Source organism: Eubalaena glacialis, chromosome 2 (genome assembly GCF_028564815.1).
Source record: "Eubalaena glacialis isolate mEubGla1 chromosome 2, mEubGla1.1.hap2.+ XY, whole genome shotgun sequence".
Classification (NCBI taxonomy): domain Eukaryota; kingdom Metazoa; phylum Chordata; class Mammalia; order Artiodactyla; family Balaenidae; genus Eubalaena; species Eubalaena glacialis.
Window position 1 is genome coordinate 108,212,289 of NC_083717.1, and position 19,411 is coordinate 108,231,699.

At 34.3% G+C, this 19,411-nt stretch overlaps 1 protein-coding gene and 1 pseudogene across 1 annotated transcript in view; both read left to right on the forward strand.

Moving 5' to 3' along the window:
• UBR1 (ubiquitin protein ligase E3 component n-recognin 1) overlaps positions 1–19,411 on the forward strand; it is a 151,198-nt gene that overhangs the window by 84,485 nt on the left and 47,302 nt on the right. Inside the window, exons 15-27 of the mRNA XM_061180408.1 lie at positions 884–1,064; positions 3,247–3,308; positions 3,874–3,984; positions 4,702–4,767; positions 5,027–5,128; positions 6,807–6,870; positions 9,024–9,148; positions 11,421–11,473; positions 12,570–12,672; positions 13,536–13,584; positions 13,980–14,134; positions 15,651–15,750; positions 16,696–16,805. Of these exons, the coding sequence (XP_061036391.1) occupies positions 884–1,064; positions 3,247–3,308; positions 3,874–3,984; positions 4,702–4,767; positions 5,027–5,128; positions 6,807–6,870; positions 9,024–9,148; positions 11,421–11,473; positions 12,570–12,672; positions 13,536–13,584; positions 13,980–14,134; positions 15,651–15,750; positions 16,696–16,805 (1,281 nt within the window). The remainder of the gene's footprint in view (positions 1–883; positions 1,065–3,246; positions 3,309–3,873; positions 3,985–4,701; positions 4,768–5,026; positions 5,129–6,806; positions 6,871–9,023; positions 9,149–11,420; positions 11,474–12,569; positions 12,673–13,535; positions 13,585–13,979; positions 14,135–15,650; positions 15,751–16,695; positions 16,806–19,411) is intronic.
• LOC133085761 (large ribosomal subunit protein eL32-like) lies at positions 17,461–19,151 on the forward strand (annotated as a pseudogene).

The window sequence follows — 19,411 nt, forward strand, 5'->3', positions numbered from 1 at the left end:
AGACAATATCAGTATATTCAGCTTTACATGGCAACGCCAAGGCATATTTCCAGTTTAATTGCTCATTAATTCTGTCCATAAACCCTTTGATTTATCTAGTTTTTATTCCTTTCCACTGCCTGAACAAGAGTTATACTTCCCCTTATTTCTCTTTGTTTATTCTGTATCTCTGCTTACAGTGCTACCATCTCTCCATCTTCCCCCCATACTTAAATTCTACATATTCTTTCAAACTCCACTCAAAAACTACTTTTTAAATTAATTAATTAATTAATTAATTTTTGGCTGCATTGGGTCTTTGTTGCTGCACGCGGGCTTTCTCTAGTTCCGGCGAGTGGTGGCTACTCTTCGTTGCAGTGTGTGGGCTTCTCATTGCAGTGGCTTCTCTTGTTGCAGAGCACGGGCTCTAGGCACGTGGGCTCAGTAGTTGCGGCTCGAGGGCTCTAGAGCACAGGCTCAGTAGCTGTGGCGCACGGGCTTAGTTGCTCCATGGCATGTGGGATCTTCCTGCACGAGGGCTTGAACCCGTGTCCCCTGCATTGGCAGGTGGATTCTTAACCACTGTGCCACCAGGGAAGCCCCTCAAAAGCTACTTTTGCAAATAAGTATTCCCAGTTGTTTGTGATTCTTTTTTTTTTTTTTTCCCTATTAAGGTTATTAGTTTATACCGTTTACGTGGCTTACAATTTTTTACTTTGATTATAAGTGTGTGTATGTATGTCTGTCTGACTGTCATAATATTTCCTACAGGTTTGCAGATCCTGTTGATGTAGCTCTAGTAACACATCTAACAATTTTGTGCTTGTATTTAGTAAATATTTACTGAATGATGTAATAAAGTAGATAACTTGTCATTTTATTTGCATTTTTATTTTCCTTTTAGGAGGAACTCTTACTGGTGGCTTATAAAGAATGTCATAAAGCTGTGATGAGGTGCAGTACAAGTTTCAAATCTAGTAGCAAAACAGTAGTACAATTGTGCGGTCATACTTTGGAAACTAAATCCTACAGAGTATCTGAAGATCTTGTAAGCATACATCTGCCACTCTCTAGGACTCTTGCTGGTGAGTGTTTATTTAGTTTTTGCATGTTCGATTAGCTTTGTTTTCTAGATATTCATATTAGAATCAGTACTATTTTTGTTCTCAGTATGCACAGACATACTTGGATCAGATACTGCAGTTAAAAGCTGTCACTATCCTTCAAAAAGCTGTGACCAGAACGTCTAAGGGTGCTACCTGGGCTTTTTGTTATCTGGGTCAACTAATGGATCCTTATACTGTACACTTAAGGACTAACTTGGTAACTTATTGCCTAACCAAATGTAAATATAGGAAAATCTTGTTGCTGTTTTTTTCACCCTCTTCTCTGCCTGATTGCACCAGTGTGTGTTCACTGTGTCACTGTTCCTTTCACCACTAAAAGAAAGAAATCATAGATTTTCTTTAATCATCCTTTGATTTGCATTTCTATGTAAATCGACCATGTCAGTTTCTTTTTCTTTTAACAACTTTGTATAAGTGTATATATTTATATTTTTAATTGTGGTAAAATATACATAACATAAAATTTACCATTTTAATCATTTTTTAAGTATATAGTTCAGTGACACTAAGTACATTCACATTGTTGTACAACCATCACCACCATCCATATCCAGAATTCTTTTCATCTTCCCAATCTGAAATTTGTGCCCATTCAACATAACTCCTCATTCCCTGCTCCCTACAGTCTCTGATTTTCTGTCTCTATGACTTGACTACTCTAGGTACCTCATATAAGTGAAATCATACTCATATCCTTTTATAACTGGATTATTTCACTTAGCATAATGTCCTCAGAGTTCATCCATGTTGTAGTATATGTCAGATTTCCTTCATTTTTAAGGTTGAATAATATTCCATAGTATGTATATACCACGTTTTGTTTATCTGTTCATCCTCCAGTAGATGCTTGGGTTGCTTACATCTTTTGGCTATTGTCGAATAATGTTGCCATGAACACAGGTGTCCAAATATGCGTTTGAGTGCTTGTTTTCAATTCTTGGGGTATATACCCATAAAGTGGAATTGTTGGATCATAAGGTAATTCTACTTTTTAATTTTTTGAGGAACCACCATACTGTTTTCCATAGCAGCTGCACCATCTTACATTCCCAGAAGCAGAGCACAAGGATTCCAGTTTCTTTACATCCTCATCAATACTTGTTATTTTTTGTTTTTTAAATAGCCATCCTAATGAGTGTGAAGTGGTATCTCCTTGTGGTTTTGATTTGCATTTCCTTAATGATTAGTGATACTGAGCATCTTTTCCTGTGCTTACTGGCCATATGTATATCTTCTTTGGAGAAAGGTCTGTCAAGTCCTTTGTCTCTTTTTTAATCAGATTTTGTTGTTGAGTTATTGGAGTTCTTTGTATATTCTGGATATTAACTGCTTATCAGATATATGGTTTGCAGCTATTTTCTCCCATTCTGTGAGTTGCCTTTTCACTCTGTTGATAGTGTCCTTTGATGCACAAAAGTTTTTAATTTGGTGTAGTCTCATTTATTTTCCCTTTGGTTGCCTGTGCTTATGGTGTCATATCCAAGAAATTATGGCCAAATCCAATGTTGTGAAGCCTTTTCCTTATGTTATTTTCTAAGAGTTTTATAGTTTTAGCTCCTGTGTTCAGATCTTTGATTCATTTTTAGTTAATTTTTCTATATGGTATAATTGACGTGATTTTATGTCACTTCTATTTTTATAAAAAGAAATACCTAGATTCATTGTTATTTGTTTTTATTTTATTGAAGTATAGTTGATTTACAGTGTTGTGTTTAATTTCTGCTGTACAGTAAAATGACTCAGCTATACGTATATATTACATTCTTTTTCATATTCTTTACCATTATGGTTTATCACAGGATATTGAATACAGTTCCCTGTGCTATACAGTAGGACTGTGTTGTTTATAAGTTTTTATTTCTTTTGATGCTTGGTTAAGAGGAGAATAATTTCTTAACAGGCAGAATATTATTTTTATATAATTTATAAGCACACCTTGTACAATGTAGGATCTTAAATATGTTAGTAAAACTGTGTTTCAAAATTAGAAATCAAATGTTTGCATTCTGAGATGTCATTTCTAAACTCAATAAACGTATGTTTAAATCTCACAAGTTTTCAAACTTGATGAGTTAACTAGGAAACAAATCAGCTGGGTTTATTGCTTTCTCATTTTTCTCTCTTTTTTTTTAACCTTTAGGTCTTCATGTGCGTTTAAGCAGGCTGGGTGCTATTTCAAGACTGCATGAATTTGTGCCTTTTGTAAGTGACTCTATTAAATGTTGATTTGCTTATATTCTATTTCTAAATACCTCTTTTTAAAAAAATTATGTATTTATTTATTTATTTTTGGTTGTGTTGGGTCTTCGTTGCTGCGCGTGGGCTTTCTCTAGCTGTGGCGAGTGGGGGCTACTCTTCGTTGCGGTGTGCGGGCTTCTCATTTCGGTGGCTTCTCTTGTTGTGGAGCATGGGCTCTAGACACACGGGCTTAGTTGCTCCACGGCATGTGGGATCTTCCCGGACCAGGGCTCGAACCCATGTCCCCTGCATTGGCAGGGGGATTCTTAACCACTGCGCCACTAGGGAGGTCCCCTCTAAATACCCCTTGGTTGAGTGGGAAGAAAAAGAATATTTTGAAACCTACCTGAATAATTCCCAGTTAGTAATTTTGTGTCTATATGATAAAACATTGAAATCTGAATCATGGGGACTTGGAGTCATCTAGTTCAAGCCCTTCTGTCTTACAGATGAGAAAACTGAGCAATGTATAGTGCCATAACATCCAAGCCCTCTGAGAAATAATGGAATTGATCTCACTCTGTTTCAGGAGGATTTTCAAGTAGAGGTACTAGTGGAATATCCTTTGCGTTGTCTGGTATTGGTTGCCCAGGTTGTTGCTGAGATGTGGCGAAGAAATGGGCTGTCTCTCATTAGCCAGGTATGGCAAGGCCTATTGTTCACACTATGAATGTGTTCATTTTCTGCTTGTTTTTTCTTTTATATGTTTTACTTTGTGTCCCTGGATTTTGCTGAGTATTTGTTTTGTGTTCTCTTATATAAACTCAGAAATGAAAGTTCTAGTGGCCGTATAGACATTTCTCCTTTAATCCTGTTAAGTGGGTAGATTAGGTGAAAGCCAGTAGTACCAGGAACCATCCCACCAATATATGTCTTCTCTGAGGGTTACTTGGGGACATGTAATCTTCCCACCACCAGTCTTAATGGAAGGGCATCTTACAGTTTTTCCCTCTGTTTTAGAGCAAATAAGGAGAAGTGCTTTTCCTAAGTGGTGGGGAAACAGGGCTTGTAAAGATACCACTTGGGAGAAAAATGGTGTTATGATTGATTGTAGAAAATGGTTTACTTTTATTGAAGTGGGCATTTTAAACTTAAGGGAAGTAAATTCTTTTGTTATGCATGTTGAGAGTAATAACTAGTATAGAGCATTTTTTACTCTGAATTATTTTCATGCCGTATTTTCTCACTTCATCCTCACAAATCCCTTAAAATGATTTGTAGATTTACAGCTTTTTTTTGCCACAAAGGAGTTCTTGGGGTTTCTAGTTTAGAGAAAATTTTAAGAATAGTTTTTGTTGAGAATTCTGTTTGAAATAAAATGATTCTTTTAGCTTCTGTTCTACTTTTTATTTTATAGGTGTTTTATTACCAAGATGTTAAGTGCAGAGAAGAAATGTATGATAAAGATATCATTATGCTTCAGGTACCTATTTAAATTACTTCTGATATTTGTCTTAACCTTCCTTCCTAGGTTCCTTATAATAAGCGAAGATATTATAACTATTGTTAACTTTACTTAAATTTTTCTCACTGTTGAAATGAATATAGTATCATAGAAGCAGAAGGGACTACTGCATTATCTTCTGCAGATTTACCTTATAATTTTTTCTCATAGTCCTACTAGAGACAAAATGTTTCTCCATTTAATACATGAGAACTATGGTACTTGATTTCTTTCACAGATTGGTGCATCTTTAATGGATCCCAACAAATTCTTATTACTGGTACTTCAGAGGTATGAACTTGCTGATGCTTTTGACAAGACCATATCCATAAAAGACCAGGTAAGTGACAGAAACTGATATGTAAATTAATTCCAAAGGAAATATTATTTAAAAAATTTTAATCATATTTAAGATTTTTATTTATTTATGTATATCTCCAAAAATCAGGCACATATGTAAAACATACATATACACACATATATTCTTTTTACTCTATAAAAATTAGAATATAGTTGGCCCTCCGTATCCATGGATACAGAATCCCAACTGTACTAGCCATTTTATATAAGGGACTTGAGCATCTGTGGATTTTGGTATCTGCAGGGGTCCTGGAACCAATCCCCTGCAGATACTGAGTGATGACTGTATATAGATTAACAAAAAGGAGAAGAAAAATCACATGAAACTCTGCCTCCTAGAAATGATCACTTTTAAAGTTTTTGTGTCTTATTTGTTTTTAAAGGAAAAATTGAATCTTTTATATGTACTATTTTTGTAATATGCTTCCTGTGCTTAATGAAATATTGTGATAGGTTTTTTCTTGTCACTAAATAAGTATGCAACAACCTCATCTTTTTTTTACATCATAATTTTTAATGGCTGTGTAGTATTGCAGTATATGAATGCATTATACTTTAGTCCCCTATTGCTGAAGAGGTTTTTCAAGTTTTTTGCTCATATAAACGTCTCTGCACCTCAAGGTTTAAACACTTGCCTAATTATTTTGTTAACATAAATTCTTCGAAGTGGATTTGCTGAAGAATACAGTATACTCTTTCTTATGACTCAATACATATTGTCAAATTACTCTCAGAAAAGTAACTCCAATTTAAGCTCTCTCTAGCAGTATGTACAGTAATGGTACTGTAATGGTACTGATATTTTTAATCTTTGTTGGTCTAATACATGAAAGATGGTGTTTAATTTTCATTTGCAGTTCTTTAATTATCAGTGAGGTTGACCATGTTTTCATGATTATTGACCTTTTTTTTTCCTTTTTGGTAGTGAATTGTCTGTTCCTGTCCTTCACCCTTTTCCTGTTTTTTGTAAAAGTTCCTTATTTAGTAAAGATATTAATTCTTTACTTGTATTTGTTATCAGTACATTTTTTACAGTTTATAATCTGTCTCTGGAGTTTTGTCACATCTTCATTGTTTTAATACTTGATACCAGTTTATAAAGTAACCTTTGACTACTTTGAATTTATGAATTACATTATTTTATTCTTCAAATTAGAAGTCACTTGCAACGGACCAAAGGATAGGCTATAAAATACAAAGCTAATTTTTAGTCATGTTTTTATACTCAGTGAAAATGAATATCTAATTTACTGTAGTATTTAAATAACAGGTGTGTTAGGGAAGGGAACTCTCACCATAACTGTTAGTTACCTATTTGAAGACACTGTCTCACCAACCCAGATAAGAAGGAAGCCAATAGTAGAGGAAAAGTTAAAGATTAGAATTCTTTTGTTGACTGAAGGCTAGATGGGAAATAATGATAATAAAAACAATAATAATATTTAACAATTGTTATTGAGTTCTTACTATGTGCCAAGTATTGTGAACCTTGTTGAATTTGATGTCAAAAAAAGGGAATTATTCACCTCATAATTCTCTGTTGCTGTGGTCCAAAAGAAAATACTGGATCGGTTGGACTATCTGATCCAGAAAAAATGTATGTTTTATGGAGGTTTTTGGTTCTTAAGTAACTAATTTTTTCTTTTATAATTCTATAGGATTTGATTAAACAATATAATACCTTAATAGAAGAAATGCTTCAAGTCCTCATCTATATTGTGGGTAAGATTAAAACATGTTTTGAAATAGAACATGAGTTACTTTTTAGAGAGAACATTAATAAGAACTGTAAGTTATTTTGTTCTTCTCCCACATACAGCAGAGAATATTAGAGATTAATGTGACTAATGTGATTGATATGTTCAGAAACTCACCTTTTAAAAAGCACAGCTATTACACCTTCATTTTTCAATACCTGATTTGTAATTGTTTGGACTTGTTTGTAGAGGTCTGGGATATAATTATCCTAGTTAGAAAAATAGATGTAAAATAACTATGTCGAGTGCTAAAAATTTTATGTATATATATATATATATATATATATATATATATATATATATATGAAATTTCAATGTAATATTCGTCTAAGTAAGATATATTTTCATCAAGTCATTCTTTAAATTACTTTGTGCAAATATTGGCCATACTTCTACTTTTGTATATTCTATATTATAGTCTCTGTTGATCTTACCAGCTAAGTAAAGGTTTTTGACTTCTCATTCTGGCTCTTGTTTCTTACTTTACTGCAGGAGACACTGCTTTGTATTAATACTTCCTAGTGAGGATTCTAGCCATTAGCCAAATCTGAAAACCTGGGTTCATTTTATTTGTTTATCAGGGAGCTAGTTGCTGGACTAGCTGCTTGTCTCAGCAGGAAGTGTGGTAAACCGTCATTGCTAAGTGAGATGTAAATCTTCCAGGCACTAACTCTTCTGGAATAACTCCAGAGTATTCCATAGGAAACTGCTGAAAAAAATGGACAAATTAAAAATGTGTAAAAGATTTTTAAGTTGATGACATACTTTATTAAATTACAAAGACTTGAGGGGAATTTTTGTGTTTGTTCTTGGAATACTATATGAAGAATTTCTAATACTGCTTATTAATACTATATATTAAAATTGCTAATATATTTTTGCTGTTTTATATTTTACTATTTTATTATTGCTACTATTATTTTGCTGTTATTTTGTTTACCCAAATTCATTGGGTATTTCCTTCTATGTGATTTTATTTTTAGTTAATACTTGCTACATTCCTGAGTATAAGTTTATTACCTTTAGGAGTCATCATTTTTAAAAGTGTGTGTGTTTGTGTGTGTGTGTAAAATCTCTGATTATATTATGGAGAAAACATTAAGAAGTAGCAAAAGATTTGGATTAGGAATCAGAAGATCTAGTGTTGACCTCGCTATAAACTATCAAGAGTGTACCATTTACATTTTTAGGGTCTCAAATTCTTGATTTGTAAAATGTGAAAGTAATCTACATGATCTCTAAGGTTCTTTCTAGCACGAAACTTATAGAGGGTACTGTTTTGGTGGAAAAAAATTGAAAATTACAGCGTTTGAAGAGGAGTGAGTCTGTTGGAAGTGAATTAAATTAACAAAATGTCATTCTTTGGCTAATTTGTAGAATTCATCAAATCTCTTAGGCAAAAAATTCCTGTCTTCGTAATAACCCTCTTATAGATATCACAGGACTTTGTACACATGTTGTAGTATTGAAAATCAGTGGTGACATAAGGTCAAATATTTTAAGCCTTCTTGAAGCATTGGGGATTAGATGCTGTTGACACCAGTGAAGTTCCCATAGTTAATTTAGCTATTTTCTCTCCCCATTTGGCAGTTTATCGAGATGAAAAATGGAAACCTGGTCATGTGGGCATGTTAGCAACACCATCCATTCCTGATACATATTACTATTTTGTCATTTAACCCATAGAGATACTTTTAAGTATTTTGTTTTTTAGTTTTCACTTTGTTCTTTCTTAAATAACAAGTAGAGACAACATTGAGGAAATCTTGAAAGAAAAGCTATTGTTCCATGATGGCCACTACTTATTCAATGCTATCTTCCTTGTTTTCTGGGTTAGAGACACATGCTAATTTAATCGAGGGGCCTTGTTTATAATGTGTGAGTATGTGTATGTATATGTGTGTGTGTGTTTAAGTTAAGAGAAGGCCTGTGTTCTTCAGATCTCTTCATTTTTCTTCCTCTTTCAGCAAAGAGACTCTTGTTCAGATTTAGGAACATGTTCATATAATTTTTGGTCACTATCTCATAGATTTGATTTAATGCAGTGTTCCTGATGGGAAGAGATTTAAATGGAAAGCAATTAATTGTTTTACTTTTTCTTTTCATTGTTTGTATTAGGAGAGCGTTATGTACCTGGAGTGGGAAATGTGACCAAAGAAGAGGTCACAATGAGAGAAATTATTCACTTGCTTTGTATTGAACCCATGCCACACAGTGCCATTGCCAAAAATTTACCTGAGAATGTAAGTCCAGTTTTGTTTTTTACTCCATTCACCTCAAGATGGGATAGTTTTTTCTTTTTCTTTAATTGGAAGTCACTCAAAGTTTTAGGAAAATCTGTTTAGGAAATTTTCAGATATAAAACTCTCACCATTAATTTTTTAGTGGTATAAACTTTAATTCTGGGCTTTTGGGCATTAGGAAACATTTTAGAGACATTCTGGCTATTTAGAAAACATTTTAGAGCAAGAAACTCTTTGATTTTTTGTTTACTTTAACATAAATTTTCTCCAGAGGAAAAGGGGACTTCCTGAAATGCTGAGACTATTTGGGTGGTGTGTTAGTCTGGGTCTTCTAAGAAGCAGATGTCAAGACAAAAGATTTAAGATTTAATTAGGAACAATGACTATGAGAGAAATGGTGAGGAAGCTGGGAAAGGCTGGGGGAGCCATCATACTGTGGTGCAAATCTGACTCCAGGTGAAGGAAAGAGGGAAGGAACGTTAGGTAGGACTGTCCTAGACTGCTGGGTAGTCTAATCAAGGTTTGTTGCCTTCCCATGTCTCCCAGAGTGAGCCTGCATTAGTATCTCTGTTCTCTAGCTGGAGGTCTGCAGGGTGCATTCTCATGGCTGACACAGGTGATATTTATGATCAGTATTGCTGATATTGAAGCAGTAATCCTAAAGATTATGAGTCATATTTTTTACTCAGAGATTTAATTTTGAATTAGAACAATGATTCTTAAAAGAGATTAGATTTACCTGTACTATCAAGGCTTTCCAGAGAAGTAGAATGGAGGTAAGCTTTGACTGTTGGTCATTTTTCTTCCAACATACCTGTATCTTTTTCCAATTTCATTGTTAACTGATTCTCAAACTTTAACCATTTGGCATATCACCTTCATAATATTTGCACATCTGTCTACCAATTTTATAATTATTAATACAGTTTATTTATTTATTTATTTATTATTATTTTTGGCTGAGTTGGGTCTTTGTTGCTGTGCGTGGGCTTTCTCTAGTTGGCGGCAAGCGGGGGCTACTCTTCGTTGTAGTGCGCGGCCTTCTCATTGTCGTGGCTTCTCTTGTTGCGGAGCACAGGCTCTAGGCGCACGGGCTTCAGTAGTTGTGGCGTACGGGCTGAGTAGTTGTGGCTCGCAGACTCAGTAGCTGTGACGCACGGGCTTAGTGGCTCCGCGGCATGGGGGATCCTCCCGAACCAGGGATCAAACCCGTGTCCCCGTGCATTGACAGGCAGATTCTTAACCACTGTGCCACCAGGGAAGTCCCTTATTAATACATTTTAAAATCAACTTACATTTTTCCTTAGCATCTTTCTAAGCAGTATTACAATGAAATAGTAGGTTTGACATTCTAGATTTAATTTTTTCCTAATACATGTTAAGATAAATGAATAACTATTCAAAAATTTAAAAATATATAACTGTGTGCCACCTAAAATAATTTCACATACCAATAATTATATACTTACCGTATTTTGCAAAAAAAAAAAAAGCTTTAGTGTCTACCCTAATTTTTCACTGCTTATCTCAAGTACATTTTTAAAGGAGGCTAAATTTAATTTTTGCAACACTATAGGAATCTATGAATTTGCTTTAGTATATTGACTAGGTCCTTATCCTGATTTTAAATGACTTCATAAAAAAAAAATTCTTTATTGGGACTTCCCTGGTGGTCCAGTGGTTAGGACTCCGTGCTTCCACTACAGGGGCGTGGGTTCGATCCCTGGTCGGGGAACTAAGATCCCACATGACACACGGCATGGCCAAAAAGAAACAACAAGAAAATTCCTTGTTCAAGGAAAAGTTCAGGCCAGTCAGAAAAAAATAAAATTATTATAATTGCAGAAGCCAGAATATATTTGGACATCTACATATGTGTTTTACCGTAGATCCTATTTATTTTGTTACCTCGGTTTTAGGGATTAGTACAGCATGGGCATGTGCTTAAATGATGTGGGTGATGAACATACTAGATAAAGAAAATAATAATTTCTTTGAATGATTGGTTGTATGTGTATATATATATGAGGGCAAACTTAGATTAAATTGCTTCCTTAAGCAGTTTATACATACATCTTACCTCAGTTAAGAAATTGGTCCCTCAAAACAAAGCTAATTGGTCTTAGACCTAATTTTTAAATATTGGAAATTGATCTTTTTTTACTGTTTATGAAACACTCAGGAATGCTATTGAAAGTGTATTTCAGTTCACAGTAAGAGAAGATAAAGTCATTACATGAAGGTAAAAATGACAAAAATGTTGTTTCAACAGGAAAATAATGAAACTGGCTTAGAGAATGTCATAAACAAAGTGGCCACATTTAAGTAAGTGCTTAATATTTATGCTTATTCTGAAAGTTAGACCAATCTTTGTTCTTGTATTTCGGTTACTTTGTAGAAGCTCTGAAGTTCTTTCCTGAACTCCCAAGGACAAAAACAAAGTACAGACAGAATGGGTGAGAACAAGGGGCACACCGTAGGCACTTAGTACCTGTATGATGAAGAAATGAGTATTTTTGTCAAGTGAATGAGAAATATCCATTTGTGATATTAGGTGACTTAAGTAAGCAAAGAAACCTTTCGATAGTCTCTTTCCCATCAATTCTAAGCCATGACTTCATTTATTCTATTAAATTTTTATATTGTATTCTAATTTTAGACTTTTCTCTACTAGGATTAAAACACTATTTTGCAATCCTTTGATTCTTTGAGATACAAAAAAATGGAAATAAGATTTTAAGTGGATTAATTCTTGAAATTAAAAATTGATACTGGTAATGAATTTGTACTGTTATAGTAATGTATTTATAGATAAATTGCTAGTGTAAAATAACCTTAAAAATAGAATGTAGCTTTTTTATGCTCTAATATTGTTCAATAAAATATTTCACTTACTTTGATAGAGACCAAAAGCTGTTTAATGTGCAGAACAAATATGGTGTGCTCCTTTTGGCCTTAATGCTTTTCCTCATAGTTCTCTGTAGAGGATTCACCACTATATTTTCATTTACAATTCAATTTTCTACGGATATGATATCTTCCTACCATTTTAGATTTGGCCTTAGACAATGCGAGCTGTAGTTGAACAGGCAATCTTAGGCTTCAGAGGCTAAAAACGAAGCCTTAGGGATTTAGGTAGGGCATGGGGTCAGATCTACATAGTATAAAATAAACTTCTTCAGATTTGTTTAAATTTCATAATTATGAAACACAACTTAGCTGTTACCAGGACTTTGATCTTACAGTGTAGGTTTTTAGTTTTACTCTTGAAATGAAATTTGTCAGTTTAAGCAAGTTTAATGAGATAAGGTTGTTTTCTTCTCTTGATTTTGACTTTTAGATTAATTTTCAGGTTCTTATTTTGTCTTACTTTATACTTCAAGAGCACTGCAGTTCACCTCTGTATTTTCTATCTTTTTAGGAAACCAGGTGTATCAGGCCATGGAGTTTATGAGCTGAAAGATAAATCATTGAAAGACTTCAATATGTACTTTTATCATTACTCCAAAACACAGCATAGCAAGGTAGGAAAAGTTATCCTCTTCAGTAAATAAACCTAAAATGCTTTATGCTTTCCAACTCCATAGAAAATTGCCTGGTTTTTCTGTAGTTTCATACTGGTTTTCATTATTAGAGCTCATTATCTTACCCAAGAAATTAAAATTGAATCAATAATGTTATCTAGTTCATAGGAAGTATTCAGATTTTCCTGATTATACCAAAAATATTCTTTATAGTTGTGTTAGGGGTAGGAGGATTCAATCAAGGATCATGCACTTCATTTGGTGTCATGTTGCTATAGTCTCCTTTAATTTGGAATAATCTTTTTGCCTTTTTTTGTCTTTCATAACATTGACATTTCTGTAGAGTATAGGCTAGTTGTCTTTTAGAATATCCTATATTCTGGATATGTCTGATTGTATTCTTGTGAGTAGATTCAAGTTAAACATCTTAGGGCAAGAATACTACATAAGTGATATATTGCATCACATCAGTAGGCACATATAATGTCTGTTTGTCCCATTAAGGGTTGATTTAAGTTAGATCACTTAGTTAAGGTAATGTCTGGCTTTGTCCTTATAAAATGAATAATTTCCAGTTTGTCGTACAATGCCCTGTATATAATAGACACTAGGTAAATACTGTTGACTGAAAGAATGGGGACTAAACTAGTGATGAGGATTATTACCCATGTATTTTGCAGTGGCCTTCCCTAGGACAACCATTTTGTTTCTGGAATAAGGTAGCATTTGAATACATATTTCAGTATATAAAGTATTTTGGTAGGTTTGTGAATCTTTCCTGCCTGCTTCAAAGTACCCCATTTGTTTCATGCTTGTCAAGTGGTATATTTTAAGATAAACTTTTTTTTTAAAAATATATATAGGCTGAACATATGCAGAAGAAAAGGAGAAAACAGGAAAACAAAGATGAAGGTAAAAAATGAGATACTGAATTGACTCATTTTGACTATATGCTGTGATTTTGTATCAGCAAAGCATATAGTGTTTTGTTTTTGTTGTTTTTTGAGAGTGGGCAACTAATGGAAGTGCAAAGACCCCTTTGTTCCTTGCTCACATATTAAGATATAGCCTACATCAGTGGTGATAGAATTTTAAATTTATAACAAATGGAGTTTTTTATGGGTGACTTACATAGTGACTTATATTTCCCTTGACATTGATGTTTTCAGTGCTTTAAAGGTAACAAAGATCATGTGTTGTTTTGTGTGTAATATATGATTCTGACATTTGCAATTTAGCATGAAGGATAACCCAAATAAAATTATACCCATTTGTCTCTTCTGACATTGATCTCCTACCCACTTTAGCATTACCGCCACCTCCTCCTCCTGAATTCTGCCCTGCTTTCAGCAAAGCAGTTAACCTTCTCAATTGTGATATCATGATGTACATTCTCAGGACCATATTTGAGCAGGCAGTAGACCCAGATTCTAACTTGTGGACTGAAGGGATGCTCCAAATGGTATGTATACTGAAAATATTTTCTCTATTTCAAATACTTTCTCTACTTCATAGAGTTCTTGGGGGTCTGGAGAAGATTGGTAGTCTAACTTTCTGACTTCAGTCAGAACCACAACTAGAGCACCTGAGACCTAAGGGTCATTGAAAACAGCTTAGATGTGGTACAGATTTCCTGGTGACACATTCTCAAGTTTTTAGGATCCTTACTCTTGGGAATCATTTACATTAAAAAAAAAGAGAGAAAAATTTTAAAAAAGGGCTGTTCCTGCTAATAATAAATTGGCATGTCATTATTGTATCATAGTTTTCTATATTTTTTATTTCACATTGTATTATCAGGGGACAGTATAATAAAGATTTGAAGACAGGTCTAGGCTTGAATTTACCCCACTTGGGTTACCGCACTTCCCATTTAAGGAGCAAAGAGTAATTTCCCCATTGCTAAAATGGGTTTAAATGTAATTATTTCATAGAGTTGTTATGAGAATTAGCTCATTAAATGGAAGCAGCTAGTTTTTTCTTCATACTGTTATGGATAAGTTACTTAATAATGTCACCTTTGGTAGCTGTAATTGGATATTTATTTATCACCTGCCTAACTAAATTTCCTTGGCTGTTATTGGTCTGGAGGCTCTAAATGCTATCATACCCTATGTGTATCTCACTTTTTTTTTTATAACAGCGGTAAATAAATGCAGTAAAAATTTCAACCCACAGAGATATATTTGAAATCAAAAGTTAAAATTTCTCTCCCTACCTCCCATCGCCCTACCTAAAGGTTTGTATCTTCTGAAAGTGATTCCACATTAGTGCATATAGGCCTACCTCATGCTTATAGCTGCATATTCCATTATATGGACATCTATGATGCATTTAACTGTCTCCTGTTAATAGACATTTAGATTGTTTTTAGGTCTTTGTATAACAAAGAACACTAAAATGAACATTGTTGTACAAATATCTTTGTACACTTAAGTGAGTGACTCTGTTACACTAATTCCTAGCACTAGGTCTGTACCTTTACATTTTTGATAGATATTGTCTAATTGGCCTCCAAAAATGTTGTACTGATTTACTTTCCCATTACCAGTGTGGTGAAGAATGCCTGCTTCCTAACACCTTTGCCAGCTGTGTATTTTACTAAGCTCTAAAATTTTTGCCATTTTAATAGGTGAAAAATAGATGATCTTGTTTCACTCACATTTCTTTAATTTTAAGTGAGCTTGAACGCTTTTTTTTTGGCCGCGCCATGTGGCTTGCGGGAACTTCCCCAACCAGGGATTGAACCCAGGCCACGGCAGTGGAAGCCCAGAATCCTAACCACTAGGCTACCAGGCAACTCCCAAGGTTGAACATTTTTCATATGTGTATATTTCATTTCTTTTTCTGTGAACTGCTTGTTCATAACCTTTGCACATTTTTTACCCATCAGATTGCTTATTTTTATACCTCCATTTAAAATGTATTTACCTTAAGAAGCACAGTTTTAAAGATCTTGTCCTACTTTCCTTTTTCAGGCCTTTCATATTCTGGCATTGGGCTTACTAGAAGAAAAGCAACAGCTTCAAAAATCTCCCGAAGAAGAAGTGACATTTGACTTTTACCATAAGGCCTCAAGTATGTTTTAGTATCATTTTCAACGCAGTTTCAGCTATTTGCCAATTTGTAACAGAAAGTTTAGCTCTGATAGAATTTTAATCTGTTAGTCCTTAAGACGGAAAACTCTGAAATTGTTTTAAGTCTTTTCGTAGCATTTTTAGTTTTTAACACTTTCAATAATACAGGTATGTTTTTTAATCCCCACGACAATCCTTTTACTGCATGATCTCACCCCCCTTTTGGGGGCGCTGCATACATTGATGGTTTCTTACTTTCATTCCTTGTCTCAGTATTATCAAATATTTGCTGCTATCTTAACCATAATGTTTACGCTACCCATCTATGGAAGATATTAATGTTCCTGAATTTAAAATTATTGCGGAAGTCTGAGTGAATGATAATGTGTTTGTTTTGCACCATTTTCAATCTGGAAGAGCAGGATAGGTTTAGATTAGATTTTTATTAAACGCTACGTGATTAAGACAGTTTTTTCAGAGCACATTCTAGGAACATTGATTTATAAAATCAGTAAGACAAAAGCATCTCATTTTCTATTTAAACACTATTTTTTAGATTCTTGACTACATCATAAACCTATTCAGTTTATGGATATGACAGCTCCCACTTCCATATTTTTGGGAGCTTTGGTTCTCAGTAAGTACTTTTAGACAGTGAGCCAAGTAGAGGAAAGGCAAAAGATATATCATTAAGGGTAGTTTTCACTTAGCAGCCCCAGTGGAAAATGTACAAGAGAGACCTAAAGTAATTCCGGTTTTTCAAGTTCTTTAATTTAGTACTTAATACTTCATGTAATTGTAGATTCTTCCATTGAAAAATTAATGTAGTTAAGGGATTGATTGCAAACTTTGGTTATCAATGTGAATAACATTAACTATAAATTATATTTATACATAATTATGAAGATATATCTTCATGATATATAATTTTTGTGTTTTAAAAAAGGATTGGGAAGTTCAGCCATGAATGCTCAGAATATACAAATGCTTTTAGAAAAACTCAAGGGAATTCCCCAGTTAGAAGGCCAGAAGGACATGATTACATGGATACTCCAGGTAAAACTGAAAAATAAACTGATCATATCTTGGTTTAAATATTTAAGAATCCTCTGCTTGCCTTTAAGATTAAACCATAATATTCTCTAATTGTAAAATGATTTACTACTGATTTTCATGATCACTCATAATTTTTCATGTTAGTAATCCTATTTTCCCTATGTTTTAGTGAGGACTCTTTTTAATAAATTAACATTTATTCGTTTCATTATTCAGTAAATATGTATTGGGTACCTGCTATGTGCCATGCTCATTTCTAGACTCTGAAAAAGACAGATAAGGTGCTTGCTATCATGTTGCAAACATTGAGCTACAGACAATAAACAAAAAAATTATCAGAATAATTCAGTAGGTGAGTAGGGGTAACTTTAGATGGGTAATCAGAAAAGGCCTCTTTTAGGTGCTAACACTGGAACTGAATGACATGGAGCCAGTCTTACAAGAATCTGGAAAAGTACTCCAGAATGAGGGAACAGCAATGCAAAAGCTCTAAGGAGGCCAGAAAGAAGGCTAGTGTGACTGGAACATAATGGGGGAGGGAGAGAAAGGTAGGCAGCAAGGTCAGAGGCACAGCCGGGGCCAGGTCATATAGGACCTTACAGGTCAGGGGTAAATGGATTATAGGGACAAGAGTAAACAGGGTAACCATTAGAAGATGACTGCAGTAATCCTGGTGAGAAGTGAGCATGACCTCAGCTAGAAAGCAGATGGCAAGAAGCTGGACTGATTCACGTATAATGTGATAGTAGGAGCTATAGAAATTGCTGATAGATTAGATGGAAGAAGTGAGAGAAATCAAAATGACTTCTAATTTGGAGTTTGAACTATTGGGTGGATGACAGTGCCTTTGGGGAGGAGTGAATGAGGGGTAGGGAGAGAGGTCAGGAATGTTACTTTAATGGATAACCCTCCAAATGGAAACATGAAGCCAAGGTTATAGAGCTTCTTCTCACTGTATTTATGAAAATATTTTTAAGTTATCAGCTAGATATTATTTTGATAATTAGAATATAGGGTGGTTACATCAATTGGGGATCTTTGTACTGATTTGTACTTCAAGCAGTTAGTTATTTTTATTACTTAATCAGAGACACTCCTTAAACAAGTGTGATATAATTTGATATGTAACTATAAGATAATGATGTTATTATCAAGATTTCTCTTGAAGTAGATTTCATGAATATTTACTATTTTTCTTAAACCTACCAATATAATCATTTTAAAATATAAAACAAAAACAAATAAAAGAAGTAAAGTAGACAACTATTCTATAGATTTCACTCATATGTGGAATATTAAATTAATTAAATTAAATAAATGAATAGATCAAACCAAACAAAATCAAGCACATAGATACAGAGAACAGAGTAGTGATTACCAGAGGGAAGGGAGTAGGGGGAGAGTGAAATGGGCTAAGGGGGTCAACTGTATCATAATGGATGGAAACTAAGTTTTTGGTGGTGTGCATGCTGTAGTGTATAGAGATGTAGAAATACAACATTGTACACATGAAACCTGTATAATGTTATAAACCAATGATACCGCAATTTAAAAAAAGTCAGTTGAACCATCATTTAGTCCAACATTTATATCCTATGGACCTGGTGTTATAAATTGGAGATCTGGTCCTGAAAGTTCATTTTTCCATTACAATACCAAAGTCCATTGTCAAAATATATAAAAATCACAAATATCTGTTCTTATAAACATTAGATATTTTATCCAAATGGTTAATATAAAGTTTTGTTTTAAGTTCCTTGTGGGAGTTTTTTCCACGTGAGACTGAGGCGCTTTCAAAATATAAATACTACAAGTTTTATGGATGTGCTCTCCTATTTCTGAAATCTTGATATTGTTAAAAAGAATGAGATAGCTCTTCCTTGGCACTGCCTGCGGAGGTGGCGGCCGTCTCCTACTTGGCATCATGGCCACCCTCATGAAGCCCAAGATTGTCAAAAAGAGGACCAAGAAGTTCATCTAGCACCAGTCAGGCCAGTATGTCAAAATTAAGTATAACTGGCAGAAACCCAGAGGTATTGACAGTAGGGTGCTCAGAAGATTCAAGGGCCAGATCTTGATGGGAGCAACAAGAAAACAAAGCACATGCTGCCCAGTGGCTTCCGGAAGTTCCTAGTCCACAACATCGAGGAGCTTGAAGTGCTGCTGTGCAACAAATCATACTCTACTGAGACTGCTCACAGTGTCTCCTCCAAGAACTGTAAAGCCATTGTGGAGAGAGCAGCCCAGCTGGCCACCAGAGTCACCAATCCTTGTGCCAGGTTGTGCAGTGAAGAAAATGAGTACACAGCTCATGTGCACGTTGTATTTGTGTCAATAAAACCATAAAACTCAGACAAAAAAAGAGTGAGATAGATCTGTATAAGCTGTTTTGCAAACACCTCTAAAGATAAATGATGAAGTGAAAAAGGAAAGTAGGAAACAGTGTATATAGTAGGATCGGTTTTTATGAGAATATATGTAAATATAAAGAAATATATATTCCGATTTTTTTCCTGCAAAGAAATACTAATTATCTTTAATTTAGTTGATTTTGGGGAGAGGGACTGGCATCAGGATGAAAAGGTATCACTTTCCATATTGTATCT